This window comes from Salvia hispanica, chromosome 1, assembly GCF_029641045.1.
Source record: "Salvia hispanica isolate PSC_SH4W2 chromosome 1, Shi_PSC_v1, whole genome shotgun sequence".
NCBI classification, from domain to species: Eukaryota; Viridiplantae; Streptophyta; class Magnoliopsida; order Lamiales; family Lamiaceae; genus Salvia; species Salvia hispanica.
Genome location: NC_142692.1, coordinates 61,051,149 through 61,075,174, shown reverse-complemented (window position 1 = coordinate 61,075,174; position 24,026 = coordinate 61,051,149). Strand labels below are relative to the sequence as shown.

Here is a 24,026-nt window from a genome sequence, read left to right as displayed (position 1 = left end):
AAAAACAAATGGAATGATTATTGGCAGATAGAGGGAGTACAATTATCAATCATATCATTTTACCCCTTAATGTTCTATTCATATTAAATTAATGGCCGCAAAAATTCTAGATTTTTATCATCTACTCCATCTGTCCACCATTAGGAGTCTCATTTCTTAGCAGCACGAGTTTAAGAAATGTTAAGAAAAATGAGTAGATAAAAGTCAGTTAAAGATGAGTCTCACTTATATATATTGTTTTAAATGAAATGTGAGTGAAATGAGTTATTGATATATGAGATCTATTATCATTTATGGTAAAAGTGAACCAGGACTCAAATTCGCGAACGGACTAATATGAAAAAATGAGACTCTTATTCGCGGACGGAGGGAGTATTTTTTTATCTTCATTATTCATTTTTTATTTAAGGCTTCATATTTGACCCTAGTTTTGATATAAAAATTAGGATTTATTTTATGTTATCAAATTTTATTTATTTTTATATCGATCATTTTTACCTTTGAGTAAATAATCTAAGGATGCTAGATTTTGAAAAAAAGAAACTAAGAATATGATCGGCTTCCATCCGTACACACTGAGTTTTGGTGAATGGGTCAGTATGATCAACAAAATTTTAGTGTGAAGATATTTTGCATAAATTCAATATATCATAATCGCTAGGAAAGGAGAAATCCTTTGTATTTTCCCCGTGGTTGGGCAACAAATTCGCGATTTCTTTTGCACACTCATTTCCATTTCTTTCTTTTGCTCTCAGGTAAATTCTTTCTCTTATTTTTCTTCGTTCATTATTTTCCATTCCATTTACAGCTCATTACGATTAAGAAATAAAGAATTTCTCTGATCTCGCTGCGTATTCCAGCGCGATCGGTTGATTTTCTTTAATTGTTTTTTCCCCCTTTTTCTGGGTTGCCCACTTTATTTAAAGCTTTAGATTCTACCCAGCTAAATTTTTTTTGTTAATTGACTCAATTTGGGGGTCTCTGTAGGTTTCTTTTAATCTTGATTAATGTGGAATTTGTGTTTCTTGCTTTGAATAATCATCTTCCGTTGAGGTGATTTCATTAAATTTTAGATTAAAAAACGGCTCATTTATTGAGGTTTGGGTTAATTAAGTTGCAATTTGGGGGTAAAAATGGGTAATATTTGATTGACATTTTTTGAGGGGTCGATTTTGGTGAATTTTGTGTTTAGGAATACTTGTGGTTGGTGATTGAGGTAGAAAAAACAGAGAACGTAAAACAAGAAAAATTGTGAATGGGTGAGCATTTGGTGGTGAATATGGAGCAGCTGGCAATACCTGATGTAGTTGAACATAGCCAACCGGTTGCTCATGCCGTTTTGTGTGGTTCTGCGGGGAATAAGTCTGAGCTGGCGAGGTCGTCGTCATTGTCAGCACCGGAGGATGAGAAAGTGGTAGTGGTGGTGGAGAGTGAGGATGCAGACGAGGAGGCTCCTCTGATAGGGATGGGGGAGTGCAGGATTTGCCAGGAGGAAGATTCGGTAAATAATTTGGAGACTCCTTGTGCTTGCAGTGGGAGCCTCAAGGTAATGCAATGGCCTTTATCGCATTGTTCTTGTTGAAATTGAGTGTTACTACTATATTCCTGAAATGTGTTTCTAGTTGTAGTTAGGGCTTCGAGTTTTGATCCTTGTAGTGAAGTGAGTGCGAATGTCTAACTTGGAACGAACTCGAGTCTTGATATTCTCAATTCGAATGTTCAATATATTGTTTGCAATATTATTTCTATCCTCCCATGATTCTAAACTTGCGTAGCATTATTTTCCATTTAAAAGATTAAAGCCAAGTTCTTTTTATCATGTTCCTATGATTATTCCATTTCTTGAATGCAACCGCCTCTTAAAGCGGTAAAAATTAACCTAGCTAATTATTTTAACTGATTGTTCACAGTATGCTCACCACAAATGCGTTCAGCACTGGTGCAATGAGAAAGGAGACATTACTTGTGAGATCTGCCATCAGGTATGTGATTATTCTGCACCCCGCACTTTTTGTCAGCTAGCAGCGTGTATTTAGTTTCTTACTTTCTTATATTACACCGCAACTTTCTATGCTTGATTGAAACTTTAGGAATATGATAGTTCCATAGAGCATGTTTTATTTCACTTGAGACATTTAAGCTTCCATTGATCGAGTAGAAATCACATTACTTTTCTAGTTCTTCATTTGGATGTGATTAACTCATGCACTTGTTTGCTGGACTTACTAAATTGAAGTTGAATTTTATCCATGTTGCTTTCGAAGAAAAAGGACAGTAAGTTTCCGTGCTGCTCACTAGTGCTTTCTTATTCTAACGGAGGATTAGATTTTATTTGTTGTTAGTCCAGTATTTTCGTGAGTGTATAGAGCATAATATTCTCTCTCAATGATGGCTCCTATTAATATTTGCAGCCATATCAATCTGGTTATACTGCTCCTGCACGTCCTCCACCGGACGAAACTAGCATTGATATCGGGTGCGTAAAGTTTATGCAAAAAGCTTTGCTACTTGAACTAGCTAGAAGGAGAAAAGTGGTTCAGTAAAAAATTTAGATGCTTAACAGTAAATGTGAAGGTATAGTTTCAAATTCTGATTTGGCATGTTTTAATCTCTCTCTAGGGGTGTCTGGCGAATCTCAGGCACTCCCCTAGATATGCACGACCCTCGACTGCTGGCCATTGCTGAGGCTGAGCGCCAGCTTTTTGAAGCCGACTATGATGATTATAACAGTGCAAGCAACAATGGCACAGCATTTTGTCGTTCGGCTGCTCTAATTGTAAGGCTTACCATTTTTAATATTGTCCTTTATCAATGTGTACTTTAACTTCTTGATACACCCATTTCAAAATTAGGGAAAATTTGTTGACATTTTGGCAGTTGATTGGCCTTTTGCTATTGAGACATGCTCTATCCATCACCGATGATGGAGATGGTGAAGGAGACGATGACGCTTACACCTTTTTCTCGGTGAGTATATTTGCAAAAAATATGCATCTATGTTGTAACCACGCAATCTCTATATCATGGTTGTTCTGAACTCCCATTGATGCAGTTGTTCTTGCTTCGAGCCGTCAGTTTTCTCTTGCCTTGCTACATCATGATCTGGGCCACAAGTATCTTGCAGCGCCGCAGGCAAAGACAGGCAAGTACTTCTAACGCCAAAATCATGTTCCATTCCTATGAGCTCTCTATTTATGAAATTCTTCTATTTTTCTGACGCAGGAGGCTGCGGCTCTGGCTGCTGCTCGGTTTGCTATTGTCGTGCAAGCTGCACAAAGCAGGGGTCTCCTCGTTGCTTCAGCTGCACCTGCAATCGCTTCACAGGCGACTCCTCACCTTGAACACGCTTGATTGATTTAAGTGGGAGTTGTACCTTCTCTTTCATTTCCTTACAGTGTGTTACTATGTGTATATGCATATGTATGTTTTTTAGTCAGATAGACATATATGATAATGCACTTGAAAACCTAGCAATCGTCACATTTTTATGGTAAGTGAGCGTGAATTTATTTTTCCGATGATCAGGAAGGTCTACAAGCCTCGTGTCCATGTCCCACGTAGGATGAGTAGGTGTGCGCCTCGGCTAGATGTTCCTCGGAAGGTCATGTGGTAGATATTACAGCCAATGTGTCTATTTAACTAATGTGACAAGTGTTAGAAAATACTCCCTCCGTCCCCCAAATATTGTTAAAGTCACGAGTTTTAAGAAATTGTTTGATTGTATATTAAATGAAGGTGTATAATAAAACATGGTCCCATATTCACATTTTTTTATCACTATTAATCTGAAAATAAATTGAATCACAAACACTGTTGATAAAGAAATAAACGGTCCATTAAATTAACAAAAGGGTACTGCCAATCCATTACGTTCGGGTTTTTTTCGAGGGAAATTTCAAAAACCACAACCTTAATTAATGAAAAAGTTGGAGGGAAATCCAAAAAGTACAACCTTTGTCGAATATTGGACTCCTTGCTTTGGGCTTCTAATATTAATTCATTGGGATGCTCCTTTGTTGAGCCCATATAATTAAATGGTGGCCCAAAATAAGTCTGGTCCAGTTCCTTACCACACGTGCTGGACGGTTGCCACCTGGCACCTCCACGCGGATTCTGCACCACAGCCGTTAGATGTGTGTTGTGTTTGTTAAGAGAGAGAGTGACTCCTCACTTCTCTCATTCGTTACACATCTCTCTTTCTCTCGAAAACCTCCACCTTCTCTCTAAGATTCCGGCGAGTCTAACCGGAGTTCTCATTCAAGCTTTCAATTCCACCGATGATACTCAGTCTCTAAGAGATCTGCCGGTGTAGTTTGAGTGTTAGGCAACTTCTTCGGTTTCCTTCTCAAAACTAGGGGTTGGTCTTCTGTTTGTGACCAATCTTGAAGTGTTTGGAGTGTCTGTGAGGGTTCTTGTGTTCTAGGCTGTATTCTGAGTGGTGCGTGTAAGTCCGCGTGTTGAGATGGCCGTGGTGTGCGATGACCAGTGAAATTTTGGGTTACACATATCTCTGGTTGAGTAGTTTGTTCAACGGTGCTCTTCTTTGTGACTTGCAGTGAGGATTGGGGAGGTCTGAGCCCTAGTGCAGTCACTGGTGTGACCTGAGCCATCCGTGGCCTAATTATCTGACTTTGTCTTTCTTGTTGTGCTTAGATCCTTCGGGATCGTTTTCTTGTGTTACTAACTCTTTTACTTAAGTGTGCAGGATATTGAAGAAGATGAAGACTCAAGTTCTGTGTTATACTAGAACTTAGTCTAGGGTTCTTTAATTGTAATCTCTTGTACTAAGTTAGAGTGTAATCTTGGTATCACAATTGTACTGGCTTGTATTGCTGAGATTAGCCATCTCAGACCCAATCAATAAAAGAGGTCCCGGTAATTAGTGCATCCCAAGTGATCCGATCCCTACAGTAGTATGAGAGCCACGGGGGGATCACTTGGGCACGCCGGGTCACAAATTAAAAGGAGGTGGGCTCGTCAGAGTATGGCTCAACCTTCGGTACAAGCTCAGAGGTAAGACGAACTCTCCTTAACGAAAGGTTTCCGCGCTGGTAAATTGGCTTAAATCCTAAAACTTTTACAGCTTTCTAGTTTTAGGGGTGGGCAGTTGTTTCTGGTAGATGCACTGGTCGTGGCTTTTAGGATTTCTGTGCTCTTGTTTGTTTCTGCATGATTCTTGGTGTTCTTACAACTTTCTTGCTTCTGTTGCTGCTTTCTGTTTGATTTTTTTAATCTCAAAGTGTGTGTCTCAGAGCTTAGACTCTGTGTTCTGACTGAATTACCTATCCACCCTGTTCATTTTGGACTTGATTCCTGTGTCTGGGATCACTTTGAGGTGTCTCCTGTGTGTGTGCGCCTTTGCTGTAAGCTTGCATATGTGTTTCTTGCATGAAAAATCTCTGCATATCTGTTTCTAGTGGATTCTTTGACTGTTTCTTGTTTAAATCCACCATCTGTGAAAAGCAGAGTTGCTTGTTGTGCCTTCTGTGTGTTGGGTTCTTTAGTGTGTGTAAAACTTCTTTTGAAAAAGACTCAACCTGTTGGTATTGTCCCTTTTAATGGGAAAAATGATTTTTTGATTTGGAAACAAAAGGTTTAAGTGTATCTTAATCAAGAAGAAAGTTTTTAAAGCTGTTGATGGGACTCTCCCTGAAACTGAGTTTGCTGCGGAAAAGGCTGAGTTGAATGAATTAGCCAGATCAACTATAATCCTCAACCTTTCTGATTATGTGATCAGAAAGGGTGGCTCCATAGAATCTGCCTCTGAGATATGGACTAAGCTGGATACCCTTTTTACTGAAACTTTTATGTCATCAAGGATGTATCTTCTTGAAAAGCTTTTTAAATTCAAATTGATCCTTCAAAGGACATAGATGATAACACTGACACTTTCAAAAGCTTTTCCAGGATATCAAAAGGTCTGGAGATAAAACTATTGATGAGTATACCAGCATAGCCCTCATGAATGTTATCCCTGATAATTATAGTGATGTCAAGGCAGCTATAAAGTATGGCAGGGATAGTCCCCCTCTAGACCTCATAATAAGTTCTTTAAAATCGAAGGAACTGGAAATTAAAGAAAACTTTACCCTAAATCTTCTCAAACTAAGGCTTTGAATGTGAGAGGGAAGTCTAAATCTAGAGGCAGGTCCAGGTCTAAAAGTAAAGACCCTAAGTTTAAAAGAAAATGTTTTAATTGTGGTGAAGTGGGTCATTACAAGGCAGAATGTACCAAACCCAAGAAAGGTAAAAATCACAATAATAACAATCATTTGGAATATGTTGCTAATCTGGCCAAAGAAGATGGTGCAGATGGTGTTTGCTTCATGAATCATGATGTTCTCTGTTAATTCTGCCTCTGAGTGTTTCTTTACCAAGAATGATTGGCTAATTGATTCAGGATGCACTTTTCACATATGTCCTTTCAAAGACTCTTTTACAAGGCTCAAAACTATTGAAAATGATTTTGTGTCTATGGCAAATGACAAGAAGTGTAAGATTCTTGGCATTGGTACTGTGATGTTAAAGTTTGAGAATGGCTATGTGCTTACTCTGAATAATGTTAGATATGTGCCTGATCTGAATTACAATCTGCTTTCTTGTTCTTGTCTTGAATCTAAGGGTTTTGAGGGTAAGTGGGGGCAGGGTGTTATGAAGATCTGTAGGGGAGTGCTATACCTGTTTAAAGCTGTGAAAAAGTGTAATTTGTATGTGTGTATTGCTAAGCCTCTAATATGTTATGATCATAGTGTAAATCTGGATAAAATGGATAAGACTTTACCATGGCATAATAGATTTGGGCATATGAGTCAAAAGGGGTTAAAACTTTTAAAAGATTCTGAGATTTTGAGTGAGTTGGATTTAAAAAATGATCTCCCCTTTTGTGAAACATGTGTGATGGGAAAGCAACACAAGGTTTCTTGTGTATGAATCTGATGGGAATGAACCTCAGTCTTATAAGAAGGCTCAAAAGTTCAAGTTCTGGGATGTGTGATTCAAAGCTATGAAAGAGGAGATCCATTCCTTGTTTGTCAATAAAACCTGGATCCTTGTGCCTCTGCCCCCTGGTGCCTCTGTGGTTGTGAAGGGCAGGGGTTTTGCACGTGTGTCGTGTGCACGTGTCCCTCATTTCAACAAGATTTATATTTTCTCACTTCTGCAACAAATATTACTAAGTATAAGTGACAAGAGAGGGGTCGAACCACAAAGACCATGGACCTACTCGAGATTGTTTCTACGCCTTGAGCATTGGAGTATGGATTTAACACTAATGTGGGAAACTTGAGCTTTAAACTGGGGTGGAGAGGTTGAACAAATCTAACTAAGGGAGCATGGAATGAAATGTAATCCCGACGTCGGAGTTGTCAATTCCTCCGTCGAGACTATAGAGCTAAGCTACATGGAAACATGAAAGTAAATCAAAGCGGTAAAGAAATCAAGGATTCAACATCGGAGTCATCAATTCCTCTGTCGAAGCCGTTAAATCTAACTAGAAAGCGAGGTGTGAAAGAGCTTCTAAGATGGAGGCGTCAATTCCACCGTTGAGAAGACCAACACACTATAAATCTACACTAAAACATGGAAAACATGAAAATAAACCAAAGCGGTAAAGAAAGCGGTAAAGAAAGCAAGGAACCAACATCAGAGTCGTCAATTCCTCTGCCGAAACCGTTAAATCTAACTAGAAAAGCGAGGTGGTGGAGTATTTATAGGAAACGAGGGTGCATAGTTTTACATGAATAATTCTATGTTTCAAAGGGAGCAAACTATTACACAAGAGTTAGAGACTTTTTACTAAAAGGGGTAAGTTGGCAATCAATCATTCCCATTACCATAAAATGCAAGAATCTTACATCTTGTCACTCAAAATGACGGCTAGCAAGTACGGCCATCGTTTGGGAAACGTGTGCCGTCATTTGGGAAACGCGTGCCGTGGTTTGGTAACCGTGCTTGATGTGGTGTGATTTCGTCAAAAGTGTTGTCTTGATTTGAAAGATGTGATGGTGATGCAACTAATATTTATCTATCTTTTGTAGGTTCCGGAAGTGTGCTATGTAGAAATCGATTGTAGCACGAAATAAAGGTGGAGGTCCCATAATGTGCACGAGATTTGAGGCGCGTCTCCTCGTTTTGCTATATTCTTGATATTTAAATTGGAATAGCGTAGGACTTTACAAATTATATTTGAACTTGTTTTAAAAGAACTCGAAGATTTTTATAACGTATTTAGCAAAACTATTAAACTTCTTCTTTATGATTATCGAGATCGCACACATTTTAAAACCCGAATGAACAAAAAATAACAACTAATGCAAGGTGATATTGGTTCGGCTATGGTTCAAAAAGGACGGGTGTTACATTCTACAAGAAAAACATTTAGGTGAGGTACGATATGGAGTTTATGAGAAGGCAACAACGCAATTTGGAGTTTGCAGGAGGAACATTCGAGATCGTGTTAGAGGATGCAACCACAAAGATAAAATGAAGCTTGATGTTGCCAAGGTAAGAATTCTTTCCGTACTTGAAAGATCTACCATATACGTAAGATGACTGCCAACTTGAGATAAGCAAGAGTTCAGTAGGCAGGATGGTGAAGGAAAAATAGATTAGGCCACACACTAATGTTGTGAAAGCAACACTTACTGATGTAAACAAATTAGAACACGACTAAGATGGTGCCTCAACCAAATTGAAAAAAAAGACTATGGTTGTGAAAAGAAGTAGTATGTTATTCAAGTTTGGTCATTATCTTTGAAATCGAAATACTAAATCATTAAGTTTCAATTTTTATCATTTATCCCATTCGTATGCAAATTGACGTCTTTTGTTGATGTTGAAAACAACATTGTTGAATAGAATAATAACAAAAAATAAGAGTATAAAGGAAAATATAAGAAAATATATTTATTTCAGTGAAACACGTCGTTTTTAACATTATCAAAAGACGATATTTTGTGCATGAATGTGACGGTAGAAAAAAACTGAAACTTCTTGATTTAATATTCTGATTTCAAAATTTACGAGATTGACTAGAATTAGACCAAATTCATGATTTAAACCCTAAAAGTAAATATAAATATTTAGGTTAGTGTGTTGTAGGTGAAATTTCGAGCTCTGAAATTAGCGGCGAAACAAGCGCGGGCGGTCGATGCATGACAAACTCATGTATTCCTAAGGAACCATTTTATAAAATTGGAAAATGCAAAGAAACTATTATCACTATCTATTTTTGACGTGCAAAATAAAAATTACATGCATAGATACGTGATTAACAAAAAATTAATTATAAATGCAGAAAACCCTAAACCGTAAATAGGATATTATAAGCACCTAATATCATTATTACTTAGTTGTTAGATCACTATACGAGATTCGGATTATAAAATGCCCTACTTCATCATGAGATTGTTTTGTGATGCAGTAGAAGACAAGACTTGGAGGCTAAGAAAAATATATTTTGAGTTTTATTTATTTCCTAGTTAGTAAAAAAATATTAATTGTTTTTCCTTCTACAAATTAGGTTTTTCTTTTTTGATTATTTTCCTTATAGTTATTTTTGCTTATTATCTCTTTAGTTATTTTCTTTCCATTAGTTTAGGATTTCCCTTTGCCTATATAAAGGCCTCATTGTTGATGTTAAAAGACAGACTTTGAAATAATAATTTGATATTGAGTTTTTATACTCCGAAGTTCTCAATTAGTTGAGTTCTTTTAATCCATCAGTTAATCAATCTCATACGTTTCTACGCTCATTTGCATCATTTGGTATCACGATCCAGATTGATTATCAATGGCTGAATGTAGATATGGCGGCAGACGTGGCGATGCTCGTAGTGGTGGTCGTGGTGGGGGACGTGGAGATCTCCCAAACGAAGAGGCTGCACGACAGCGTAATCTGCACGACATTGAGAACGATGATCTGAGACAAAAGGTTCGAGACCTCCGGCGCAACATCGAGAACGGTGATCTGCGACAGCAGGTTCGAGAACTACAACGACGATTGGCGCGATTGGAGAAGCGTCGGGGGAAATCCAACCCGATGAGATCTAATGCGTTGGAGCGTCGTTCAGTGGACGATTCGTTATTCAACGACGTCTACGGCGGCCAGTCTAAGCCCGTATACGACAAGGATATATTGTCGATGCCGGTGTATGATGAGCCAGTATACGACGAAGATATATTTTCGATACCGGTGTATGTTAAGCCCGTATATGACTAGGATATATTTTCGATGCCGGTCTATGATAAGCCAGTATACGACGAGGACATATTCTATGAGTTCCCTGGATTGATGAGTCAATCTTTGCCTCCTTCCGTGAAATTTGACGATATTGTCAAAAACAAGAGTGTTTCGTCTATGACGATGAGGAGTTGGAGGGGATTGTGGTTCCGCCGCAAAGAAAGGCCAGGGAGACATTGAAATTTAATCATACAACTGGAGAGTTTGCAGAAAGCTCTAAACTTGCTTCATATTACGTTGATCATGCGGATCCTTGTAAAATTGAAAAGGAAGAGGGAAAATTGTCTCCTATTGGAGATTTTGAAGATAATTGTAGTGCATACCCAGATGCTAGTTTGCAAATGTTGCATGAGAAAAATCGCGTGAATGTTGGGATGCAAGGTCAAACAGCTAGTCATGATGAGAAATGTGTAGATACTGCTGGTGAACATGGAAAATTAAAAATCATTGTTGATGTTTCCTCCAAAGAAAAAGAGTGTACTGGTACTGATGTGGTCAGCCGTATGGAAGCATATCAAACTCTCAGCAAAATTCTTGAGAAATATTCTTCATTCTGCTCTACAAAATTTGATGTTTGCGATGGATTTGCTGGCGTATGCGAAACGTGATGATGAAGACAAAGTAGACTCGAGGACGAGTCTTTTTCAAAAAGGGGAGTATGATGCAGTAGAAGACAAGACTTGGAGGCTAAGAAAAATATATTTTGAGTTTTATTTATTTCCTAGTTAGTAAAAAAATATTAATTGTTTTTCCTTCTACAAATTAGGTTTTCCTTTTTGATTATTTTCCTTATAGTTATGTTTGCTTATTATCTCTTTAGTTATTTTTTTTCCATAAGTTTAGGATTTCCCTTTGCCTATATAAAGGCCTCATTGTTGATGTTAAAAGACAGACTTTGAAATAATAATTTGATATTGAGTTTTTATACTCCAAAGTTCTCAATTAGTTGAGTTCTTTTTATCCATCAGTTAATCAATCTCATACGTTTCTACGTTCATTTGCATCATTTTGTTAATCTTAAAAATAGAATTTCCTACAATAAACTCATCATGAGATTGTTTAGTTAATCTTAAAATTAGAATTTCCTACAATAAACTAAAAACGAATGCTTTTATTTTTGGGTTATCTACTAAAAATGAAACATTAGATAAAATGGGAACAATGTCATATCTTTTTTTTCTCTCTCTTGCTTTATTTTGTTTCACTTAACTCACAATTACATAAAATCATGTGCCAAAGAGCAGGTGTTTCATATTTAGCAGGACTGAGGGAATATTTTATTTGGTTCTACGTTCTGCATTTAATTGTGTTTCGTTCTTTAACACGACCTTGAGTGAATAAGTAATCCGTTACAATTTTCGATATTGATTAAAGCTATATTTACGCCCTTATTTTAATATCCGATATATTTGCATATAATTATTTATATACCTTAATTAATTTGTTTCGATTGTTATTTAGTTTCGTGTAAATAAGATAGTTACTAAGTTTTATTTGTTACTAAACTTTCAATTTCTTATTATTAATAATTTAATTCAATTAATTTGTTTAATTATTTTATTCTACGTGGTAATCAAATGGCCATATAACCAAGAATATGAGAGTGATCAAATGCTAACTAATTAGCAATCTCAAACTAAGACTAAATTATAGCCATTAGATTAGAAGATCTAGTGGTTGAAATAATGTCACATGGATTATATTTTTAATTAAGAAAATTAATAAATAAAATTAGAGGGTATTAATGTCAATTCTCTCTTGTTAAAATCATCTTAAAACTTTAAATTTACGTAACTCTCTCGATTTAAATTATTTTTTCGCAAAAAATATATCAAATTAAAGATAATTTTATAAGGATTCCAACGAGTTTTCAATTGCATATGTTCCGACGACGTTCGGATGATGAAATTTGATATTTTTTATTTTAGTTTTCGTAAATGTTGATAACCAGATTTTTATCAACAAATACATCAAAAAATTTCAATAAAACCATGTAAAAATCTCAATAAATATGTGTTGATATTTTCTTATACTAGTGTTGATATTTTTATGTCATATTGTTGATATTTGTAATACACTATGTTGATATATAAAAACATTCACGAAAATAATCATATGATAACATAATGACGATATTACCCTTTTGTTGATATTTTGTCAAATATTTATTGAGATTCGTAAGATTTAATCTCATCCACCCATTTTAAAATCTAAGGATGAATTAGGGTGCTATAAGCATTAGAATATGACCCCCAAAGAATAAAGACTTTATATTCATAAACTGTCAAGTCAAACTAAAGAAAAAATAATTGTTCAAGACGATAAAATTAAAATAAATTTCTACTCCCTCCGTCCCTCATTAATTGTCCACTTTTGCCATCTTTATCCGTCCCCCCTTAATTGTCCCCATTAAAATAAATATGACCTACATTACACCAATTCTTTCTACTCACATTTTATTACTCCCTCCGTCCCAGTTTAGGAGTGAAATTTAATTAGGGCACGAGTTTTAAGAAACTGTGGAGTGTGTAATAATTGAAGTGAGGTAGTGGTTGTTGGAGTGTAATAATTGAAGTGAGGTAGTGGAAAGTGAGACCCTTTTGACTTTTTGTATGTTTAGGATTTTGTTTTGTTTTATTTTTATGAAAGTAATGACATTTGAGTGTAAATTTCATCAACAATGAGGTTAAATTTTATGTTCCAATATGGAAAATTCTAAATGAGACTCTTAAATTAGAACAGATAGAAATGGCAAAACATGACTCTTAAACTAGGACACAAGGAGTATAAAATTAATATACAAAAGTGAGACTCATATTCCACTAACAATCTATTTTTCTTTATATTTCTTAAAACTCATGCCAGAATCAAATTGGACAATTACTAGAAGACGGAAGGAGTATGTGTTTAAAATGAGAGACAATGAGACTCACATATAGATGTGAAGTTGATGTGCTTAAGCTGGCGGCTACTTGCCTACTATCAAAAGTCAGCCGATAATGGCTCACGACATCGACACTTGTTGGGAGAAGAAAAAGACAAAAGGAGGGGGAAACAATACTATGGACAAATATAGGGAAACTACTTCGTTTTATAAAAATAATAGTAAATGATAAAAGTTTTAATGCAAAATTGATAGAGCAAGAAAGAAAATAATAATGCAAGGAAAATAGTGGTAATAGAAATGAAAGGGAAACGATACAAGTTTTAATGCATACTCCCTCCACCCACAAAAATTGTCTCAGTTATGGACTACATGAGTTTTAATGAGAAATTGGTAAAGTAAGAGAGAATGGAAAAAAATAGATAAAGTAAGAGAGGAGAGAAAAATGTGGGTAAAATATGAAAAAAGAAACTTTCTGTTTTTAGAAATTGGACTATGTTTTTTGTACATCCCAAAATGGTAAAATGAGACTATTTTTTTGTGGACGTGGGGAGTAATTGATATAGTAAAATAGAGAAATAGAAACGCAAGGGAAACATTATTAATGGATTGTGAGATCTATATTATTAGTAATATTTATTTATATATTGTTAGTGGACAGTAAATTCATAATATGTTAAAGTATTTAAGTGTAATGATATAAATTGTAAATTAAATGCCGTAAGATATTGTTTAAAATTTTATTAAAGTAGAAATTGCAATGTACTAGTTCATATCAAAATCGTTGTACTGATTATTAGTCATATTATTAACATACAAGAATATAATACAAGAATATAATAGTAAAATTTAGTTGTGCTATCTCTATCCATAGGATTCAAGAATATAATACTAAAACTTAGTTGTGGTATCCCTATCCATAGGATTCAAGAATATAATACTAAAACTTAGTTGTGGTATCTCTATCCATAGGATTCAGGAACCAAAGATGATATAGTTGGCATATTTATTGATTATACGTAAGGTTGAAGGAACACTAATAGTAAACTCTAATAGTAAACTCTACATTCCTGTCTCTGAAAATGAAGCTTCCGAGGTTTCAGGTTGCCCAAACATTAATTAATAAGATTTGCCTCAGGTATGAAATGATATGTTACTTATATAAACCTTATTATTATTTTCAACAATAAATAAAACATCGGTGACTGGAAATTTTTTAATTAAATAACCATAAGTGGGCATATAATGTATTGCTCCATGAGCGGTACGTAATCTTGTTTGCATTGGTTAGTGCCAAACATTTTACCTATTCTTTTAATACAACAATTTTCATTCATAAATTGAAAATATATATTTGCATTATATCAAGCTGTCTCATACAGAGTTGCTTGCACGAATGAAATTAACTGTACAATCGTTTCTGCACACGATTCATTCATGCAAATAAGAAAGTGTATATATATATATATATTCATCCCTATATACATAATACTATATGTTTTGTGTTTCTTGAATTTCATTTAAGCTCTTCATCAATAATCACTTTAGTTTTGGTTGTTCATAGCTTAATTTTTAAGTTAGTTGGTTATATATAAATGAGTGATTTCAATCATTCAATTCCAAAGTTAAGCATTGCCATTCTTGTAGGCGGAACGAGAGGCGATGTTCAACCTTTTCTTGCAGTGGCAAGGAAACTTCAGGCAAGTCCTATTGTAGAGTCGTCTCAAGTTAATGGAGTAATTTCTTTTTTTTTTTTGGCAAACACTTTTTAGTATGTCTCATATTGTACTCACTATTAGTCTCTTCTACTTTATTCTCTTTCGTATGTTATTCTCCACTTATCCTCTAATTAAACACTCATTTCTTAATCTCTATGTCTCAATAATGTAATTTTTGAAATAAAACAGGAATATGGCCATCGTGTGAGATTGGCAACTCACTCTGAGTTCAGTGGATTGGTGAAGTCGGCTGGAGTAGATTTTTACCCAATTGGTGGAGACCCTCGCGCTATAGTTGAAGGTTTCACCTACCAATTTAATTATGTCCATAGCCATTTCATATCTTTTCCATACATTTTACAAATTAAATTTGACTACAGGTTTCGTCAAGACTCAAAACATACTACTAACTAGTTGGCAAGATATAGCCATACAATTGAAACAAATACTAGCTGCTATGGAATCTCTTCTTCAAGCCTGCACTCAACCCGACCCGATAACCGGGGACTCATTCAGGGCCCAGGCTATTATTGCTAATCCTCCTGCTTACGGTTAGTAGTTTTCCAAAGCTTAATGTTTATGCAAGATTACTAATAGCTGACATTCTTCAAATTTTACTTTCTTTACAATTACTGATAAAGTGTAAATAAATTAAGCAGGACGTGTAGATGTGGCTGAAGCTCTCGGTGTTCCTCTCCACATCTTCTTCACAGTTCCATGGACGTACGTTTTATTTTCTTCCTTTTTCACCGTCTAAATATTGTTTTAATTCCTATTTCAACATGGATAGTGCTTAACATGAAATTGATTATATGTTGATTAATTTTAAGACACGAACATTTTCTTTGTTTAAGTTATGAAGCAAGAATACTTAATTAGAGGTACCCTACTAAATACGCAGGCCTACATGTGCATTTCCTCACCCTTGCATACCCCACATATCTCATAGAGCTGGAAATTGGGTATGTTATTCTTCCATCATATAAATCCTTTTATTAATTGGAAAATTTCTTGAACCATCTATATGCATTTGGTGTGTTTCTGATCATTTTTTTCCAGTCTAATATTGGGTGTTAAGCATTTTCAAAATGCAAATTTAGTCACGCATTCTCCAAGTACGCAACTAGGTAATAATAAAAATAATTAATACTCCTTTTGCCTATGATTTAAAGTTTCACTTTAACTTAATATAGGTTTTGAAAATGTAAAGTAAACTGAGTGGAAAAAGTTAGTGGAATGTAAATTCCGCTTTTTTATACTCCATCAATCCCATGAAAATAGGTCATTGGGGATAACACGAGTTTTAATGTGTGATTGACAAAGTAAGATGAAAAAGAAAAGAAAAAGTAGTTGAAATAGTATGGTGGATGGTGGAACCCATAAATGATAAAGTAAAAGAGAAGGAGAAATTTTTTTCATATATGGATATGGACTACTTCTATGGGCGGACGAAAAATGAAATTGAGTCTATTTTTATGGGAAGAACGGAGTACTAGTTTTATAATAGAAGGTGAATATAATGAGTAAGTATAAAGTGTTTCCACTTATCACAAATGAAAAAAGCAAATGTTGACATTAGTTTGTGGACGGAGTGAGTCCCTTCGTCCCTATATAGTAGAAGCATTTCTTTTGGATACGAGACTTTAGAAAATTGTGTTAAGAGAGTTAAATAGAGAGAAAATAAAATAGGAAATAGAATAAAGTTGAGAGTTTAAGAGAGAATAAAGTAAGATAGAGAAGATAGTTGTTTTTGAAAAAAAAAAAGTAAAAATAAAAAATGACTCAATTATTGTGGTACAACGCATAAAGAAATACGACTCATCTATAGTTAGACGTAGGGACAGAGGGAGTAGTAAATAACACCCTCTCTATCCCCTAATTTTTATTTTAATTTAATCTATTTAACATAATTTTCTAATCTCCGTGTCCAAAAGTTTTCCAAACTTAATTGGGACAGAGGGATTACTATGATTTAATTAGTAGTGAAACGTGTTTTGTGTTATTTTCTAAACGGTGTTACACATTTTATGCATTTAAAAAATGTTACGCATTTTCAAAATTCGTAACACCCATTGTCAAAGCAAAACAAAGAGACCCATTTACGGAAGCTAATAGGTGAACAAAACCCCTCTATCGAATTTTGCATTATTAATTCCCTTTAACCTAGCTATCTATATTTTGCATGCAGCTATCATATGTTGTTGTTGATATGCTGATATGGTGGGGGCTAAGAGGTCACATTAACAAGTTAAGGAAAAACAAGTTGAACCTTAGCCCTATTAATGGACTCTTTGACACAAACCAAGTCTCAATATCTCATCTCCCAACAACTTACATGTGGAGTCCTTATGTGCTGCCCAAGCCCAATGGTAAATACTTACTCCGTCCCATAATAAATGTCACACTTTCCTTTTTAGTTTGTCTCATAAAATGTGTTACATTTCTTATTTTTGAAAAAAAATTTCTCTCACATTAATATAAGTATAATATTTTCTCCCTCCACTTAACACTTAAAACAAATCTCCTAAAATCCCGTGGCAAGTATGCCATATATTATAACTTTGATTATATTTGCAGACTGGGGCCCTCTAGTTGATATTGTGGGTTATTGTTTTGTGGATCTTGGAAGTAAATATGAGCCTCCTCAAGAATTAGTAGAGTGGATCCAAAAGGGACCTCCGCCGATTTATATCGGGTTTGGGAGCATGGTATGCAGGCGACTGTTGTGTTACAATGTATAATCTCCAAATGGATATTTGATTTATTTGTTTTTTGAAGCTTCTTGAAAATCCAGAAAAAACTACGAATATCGTTTTGGAGGCATTGAAGAACACTGGACAAAGAGGGATTGTTGATCGAGGGTGGGGAGGCCTTTCCACTCGTAAGTGGTGGTTGTTGATTATCACAATTATGAATGCGTAAGAAATCCATAGGGTTCCATCCTAAAACAAATTAGCGATAAGATGAATGACCCATTAAATTTATATAGTGGTTTCAATTCTCTGATATGAGACATTGTTAAATTTGTTTTTCTTCACTTGTCAACACCCTCCCCCAGACCCACCGTTCAAGGTGAATCTTGAGGATTGACTTTTTTTACGGATCAAGTTCGACCAGCAACCTCTTAAATTGACCCAAATTTATAGCCCAGATATACTACTATATTATAATCTACAGATAAAAGTTCCAGTATCAGTTTCCTAATTACAAGGATTTAGTATGAACCATCTTGATTTATGTAATTCTCAGAATGCACTCAAACAATTTTTTTTTTCAGATCCACAAAATGTAGCAAAAGATGTTTTTCTGCTAACTACTGATTGCCCTCACGACTGGTTGTTTCCTCAATGTTGCGCTGTGGTGAGTTACTACCTCCGTCCCTGAAAATTTGATACAGTTTACTATTTTGGTCCGTCCCTGAAAATTTGATACACTTCACTTTTACCATTTTTGGTAGTGGACCCCATATTCCACTAACTCATTCTACTCACATTTTATTATAAAACTAATACTTTAAAAGTAGGACCCACATTCCACCAACTTTTTCAACTCACTTTCCATTATATTTCTTAAAACCCGTGTCGGGTGTAGCAAATTTTGGGAGACGGAGGTAGTAATATATAGTGAGTTGGGCTTCAGCACCCCCAACTATAACTTAATATTCTCTCCGTCCCACTATAAGTGATCAACTTTTCATTTTGGGTTGTCCCACCATAAGTGATTGATTTCCTTTTTTTGGTAAAAATCAACATATTTATCTCTCTTACTTTATTCTCTCTCTCTTACTTAATTATCCATGTCTTACTTTATTCTCTTTTATCTCTCCTATTTTTTCCTTTCTCATACTTTATTCTCTCCACTTAACTCAATAAATATAATTTTCATGATTCTTGTGCCAAAAAGAAATTTATCACTTATAATGGGACGAAGGGAGTATAGTATTTTCAACACCAAAAAAATGATGTCAGAAATTTGAGTGATAGGTACATCACGGGGGAGCTGGAACAACAGCAGCATGCCTAAAAGCAGGGGTAATTAATTGAATTTTGTCGTTGGATTTCTAAATGGTACTCCGATTTGATTAATTAGTCGAAACAAAACATTGAATAATGCAGTGTCCGACCACAATTGTACCATTTTGTGGTGATCAACCATTTTGGGGTGCCATAATATATGAGAAAGGAGTGGGACCTGCTCCCATTCCTATAGCACACCTTAGTGTGGAATCTCTATCAAAGGCCATGAGATTCATGCTCCAACCTGAGGTCAAGTCTCGAGCAGCATATGTAGCTATTAGTGTCAGAGACGACGATGGTGCAGCTGCAGCAGTTGACTCGTTTCATCGCCATCTTCCGTTAGACCTTCTGTCGCCAAAACCGAAACAAGGCAATCATGCTCAAACCATTTTTGGTTATCTTGCTAGTTTGCTGCCTATTTAGTACTTCATAGATTCAATGTTTTCTTTCTTCCCAGTACATATGCATTTGTTGTTATAAGTTTGAATATGCGGATGTCTACTTGTGATGGTTGGGTCATTACAGGGCTAATCTGATAGCGACTGAAACCCGCTCCTTTCGACCTCCATTTTTCGTCTTTTCTTTCCCTTTTTGTTATGTCGTTGTGGAGTACGCAAGTTGGATCGTTGACCTGATCAAGCCAGCCTATTTCTGCCTGCTACCTGCAAAATTGCGAGTGAGTGAATCCGGTAAAAGCTCAGGCTGATCAACTCGGCTTACATCCGACTCGAGTGAGATGAAATAAAGAGCTCAAAAGTGCGTTCTCCAAAACCTTAACACACTAATACTATTAACTAGTATAGGGACGTAAGGATCGATCCCACAGAGATGAGGCATTGGACATTTGTTTGCAAGACGTTACTTGGGGCTGGCTGCTGCCACGCTTTCAAGGGGGGTGGGTTTAAGTTATATTACTAAACTTTGGAAAATAAACTAAACTGAACCGCTTCTAGACTACTTGATCAACTGGACTGACATTTCTATAAATAGAAAAACAGAATAAACGGGAACAGTCAGTCCCTGCAAAAAGCAGTGTAAAGTAAAAACTTTCTAACAATTTCATCTTCTTAAAAAAATCAACATATAAAACAGAGTAGATAAAAGATCTGGAAAGTTAAAGAAGGCGAAACATCAGAAAACACATGAGACTTAAATCTACTCCTAAGATCTAAGCTACGACTACGTAAAAACAAGAACTAAGACATGCTCATGCAAGAAACAAAACAGAAACTGCTAGATCTAGATATATTAAGATGACTCAAACATAAACCAACAGATCTAAACAGAACGAGACAGAACAAGACACCTCTAAGCTAAGACACGAAACATAAAACATGAAATGAAAACAAATCTAAAAATTCATGCATAAAGCAGGACATAAAGATGGAAAACGAAAACATAACTTCGTATTTAACTGAAACAAAACAATTTAAGAGTCGATTACATCAAAAGAAAATAGAAACAAATACGGAAAATAGGAAATTGTTTCATCATCCCTTCTCGAGGTGGAATACAGAACCGAAAGCTTAAACATGCAGAAACTAACACCGAACCAGAACTACCAGCTAGCAAAACTGGACCAAGCGTGTGTGTGCGATAATTCAAGAACAAGGAAGGGAAATGAGCTCTAATTTCAGCCCTAGAAGAGAGTTGAGACCCTAAACTACTCTAAGAAAGCTGTTGAGAGACCCCCTAAACTACTAAGCGAAAAACTAAAAATGGGGAACTCCCCTTTCTTCGTGTGTTGGACTTCCTTATATAGGTAGGAGTAGGGCTCTAATCCCTAGGGTACCACGTCCTCGAAATGACAATGATGCCCTTCACACTCGTAGGTGGGGTCTCTTGCTTTCTTTTCCAATGCAGAACTCTAGCTGGCTCCGGTTGAATATTGATTTGATCAGCTTAATGCCGTCGTTTTCTTCTTCTTTTCTTGATCCTTACTTTTGCCCTTCTGATTTGTGCGATCTCCTGACTTTGGCTAATTTCACACACACATGGCTCAAAAATGGTTGTTAGTTCATGGATTTATGTGCAGTTTTACTATGGAACACATGCACGAAACGAGCCTCATCAAACTGCTCACACTTAACCCATATTTGTCCTCAAGTATGAAAGTAAAGAAAAAGAAAAGAGGCAAGTTTCAATGCATGGTTATTATTGGAAAACAGTGAAAAAACAAGAAAAAAACTTTAGAGACCTAGAAAAGAAAGTAAAAAACACAGAGGCAACTAAACACATTGACGATTGGATTGACCTTAAGCTTGTCCGTTTGTCAAGATTGCTTCTATCTTTCCAACTGTGGGATTCACTCAGTCGCTCTATCCTCACCAGAATTGTTAGGACCATTCTCTCATTCATTTTGTCGTACCTTGACGCTAGAGTTCTACTGACAGAAACTAACTCCTTAAGGTCTTTATTTAGGTTGTAATAGAGCAAAGGGTTGTAGTGTATATAGGTGAGAGTCCTATGGGTTCTAAGTTCATAATGTATTACATAAGTACGAAGGACATGTGAATTTAGGAACAAAACTAGAACAACCTACCTATGTACAATCTAAACTTTGGAACTACCCCTGACCATTTTGGCCTTATTTTCCTAACTTTTTCTTAGGGCCAGGTTACATAATTTCCTGCCCTATCTCCTTTTCTTCTATTTTCTTTTTCTTTCTATTTGTGGGTCAGGATATACACTTTTCCTGCCCATCTAATTTGTTCTTTCATTCTCTCTCTCTATATATATTTTTCTGGGTCAGGTTACAACATTTTCTATCCGTTTTCTGATTTTCTCTTGCTTTCTCTATATATTTTTTTTCTAGATCAGGTTACAACAATTCTTGCCCATTTTCTTTCTAACTTTTTGTTCTATTCTCCCATGTCTCACAATCTAATTCCTATCCCCCAACGGTGAGTTGCCCTAGCCGATCCCTTTGTTCACATGACATGGAGGCTTAGAGATTCCAAAGAAGGGATGATTATAATTAAAGTTCAACGGGTGTAACTAGGGGGTGCCTTTACAATGAGGCAGGTTCATTTGGTTCGAAAGAATTTAGCTTAATTGGTTATTCCTATTGCCTTTGGTCCTTGCTAGCCTATGTCATTTCCCTCAAGCATCAATGGCAGACTCTCTATTTTTTTCATTTTGGTAAAAAGTGTTTTACTCTGGCTTATAACTCAAATTTTAGAGGGCTTCACAGAGGGATTAGATTAGAGCTGTTTCTATCTTCCTTACATCTTCCAAGCAGATTTGATTTATTAAAGAAGAGACACTCACAAATCAACATGTATCCTCTCTTCAATCACTCTTACTAAGGGAATCTTGTCTTATTTTTCTTAAACCAATTCTTATCTAAATCACATAAAGCAAAACAACTAACCTAAAAGATTCCTAGCTAAACAAAACATGAAAGTGACACTAACTGCACAAACTGTTTCCCCCCTCCCACTTCATTACAGTTTGTTCTCAAGTGACTTGATGAAGTGGTGATACACTCGGATTTTGCACTATTTTAAGGCCATTATTTGGTCTGTTTTTAATGTCAAAGTTGCATTACATGTCCGTTATTTGCATATTTTATTTATTTTGGTATTTTTATATATTTTGTGAGAAATGTGCATATTTGAGCCTAAAAATGGAGTTAAAACGTGATGTAGGAAATCTGGAGAGCTTCAAGTGGCGTCCGGCGACCGCCGCAACACTTCCGGCGATCGCTGGCGCTTAGCGGTGACAAATACACGCCCGGCGACCGTCGGGAAGTGCTTGGCGACCTCCACAAAGAGTCAAAAGCTTCTGGACTACGCGCGGCGACCGCCTGCCAAGGTGCGGTGGCCCGCCACAGAAACGCGGCGCACGACAGCTGTGTTCAAACTTAATTTTTCGGCGATCCTGAAGTCTGATCCGACAGCTGTGAAGCCAAATATTTTCCTTCTACTGTGGGGAACGAAAATTACATCTTTCCTAATGCTTGGAGGAAACTTACTACCAAATTTAAATCCTTCTCAAGCCTATATATAACCCATAAACTCATTCATAGAATTCAACCCTTCCATAGTCCCCAAAAGGGGAGTCTCCAAGACTCCTCTTCCAACCCTAATTCTAGAGCTTCTTATTGCAACATAAATTCCCAGAGATTAAAAGCTAGAGTACGTCTTTGTGCAAGGAGTTGAAGAAGGATTTCAAGAACATCAAGAACGATAAGGATTCAACCTACGGGTTCTATTTGCTTTAGTTTTATGTTCAAATTGTCTTCCCTTCAATCTATGTGTTAAGCTTATTCCATTATGTGTAACTAAACTCATAGGATTCTAGGGATGTGTTAGTAACAACTTTGGTTATACAATTCCAATTTTATATTTAATATCAGTTTTGTTTTTACTTTGTTTCTTCCCTAAGTAATTCTGATGCTGCATGATTGAGTGACACAATCTTGCATGATTTAATATAACTTGCTTCATAACTGTGTGAGAGTTCTACCGAGTTAGGTTCACTTAGTAGACGCTACAGTTAGCTTCCCTTAAAACGACACTGTTAATTGAGAGTGAGGACTTTTCAGGGGTCTTAGGAGATTTTTGGAGTTACGTGTTAGGATTGACAACCCTAATCTTGTAATCAACGTTTGTATCGCATGAGCATAAGCTAGGCGACTCGTCCTATCAAATTAATAACTGTGCTAGGATATTGTAATTTGGAATTTGTATAACCATAACTGTGAACGCACATCCCTGGAATTCCCTTATCTATATATTTTATCTCGTGCTTTATTTGCAATTAGTTGTTATTTGCTTGCAATTGTTTGCATTCTTCAAAAAGTTTTCAAAACCTTCCGTTCTTCCAGATAGTAATTGAGTCATAGTAGAAGATAGACAGTCCGTGTTTGCCTTCCCCGTGTTCAATATTCGGTACTGACCTTTAGGTATACTATATATACTCTTTTATACTTGCAGGTTTATTTAGTGCTAAAAAAAAGTGCATCAAGTGGAAAACAGGGTGGTTGGTGTAAAAAAACAGAGAAACAAACTCCTCACACTTAGACCAAGCATTGAGCTAAGTGGGAGAAAACAAAACATACTAAACAGTAAACATGCACAAGTAAAACAAAATAAACAGAGAAACAAACTTCTCACACTTAGACCAAGCAGTGGGCTAAATGTGAGGATAATATATGAAAAATC

At 35.9% G+C, this 24,026-nt stretch overlaps 1 protein-coding gene and 1 long non-coding RNA gene across 3 annotated transcripts; both read left to right on the top strand.

Moving 5' to 3' along the window:
• Positions 1-558: 558 nt before the first annotated feature.
• LOC148934304 (uncharacterized) lies at positions 559-3,524 on the top strand. Of its 2 annotated transcripts, none has more exons than XM_089068174.1 (8): positions 559-755; positions 1,193-1,546; positions 1,911-1,982; positions 2,412-2,476; positions 2,620-2,776; positions 2,878-2,967; positions 3,053-3,142; positions 3,226-3,524. In XM_089068174.1, exons 2-8 carry the CDS (start codon positions 1,256-1,258, stop codon positions 3,349-3,351), a joined length of 891 nt encoding a protein of 296 aa, XP_088924300.1. In that variant the 5' UTR covers positions 559-755; positions 1,193-1,255; the 3' UTR covers positions 3,352-3,524. The 2 variants fall into 2 exon arrangements, with proteins under 2 accessions (XP_088924300.1, XP_088924295.1); XM_089068169.1 differs by having other exon boundaries at positions 560-755; positions 3,223-3,524.
• Positions 3,525-18,124: 14,600 nt separating this feature from the next.
• Positions 18,125-19,307, top strand: LOC148934303 (uncharacterized). Its single transcript, XR_016134671.1, has 3 exons — positions 18,125-18,202; positions 18,826-18,873; positions 18,958-19,307. It is a non-coding gene; the product is annotated as an uncharacterized LOC148934303 (long non-coding RNA).
• The last annotated feature ends 4,719 nt before the right edge of the window (positions 19,308-24,026 follow it).

What these genes read in the sequence shown, in the direction of transcription:
- LOC148934304 (XM_089068169.1), top strand. Translation starts at nt 1,256, where the DNA reads ATGGGTGAGCATTTGGTGGTGAATATGGAGCAGCTGGCAATACCTGAT. An exon ending in GTCGTTCGGCTGCTCTAATT is followed by an intron (nt 2,777 to 2,877) that starts GTAAGGCTTACC and finishes ACATTTTGGCAG; the next exon opens with TTGATTGGCCTTTTGCTATT. An exon ending in ACGCTTACACCTTTTTCTCG is followed by an intron (nt 2,968 to 3,052) that starts GTGAGTATATTT and finishes CCATTGATGCAG; the next exon opens with TTGTTCTTGCTTCGAGCCGT.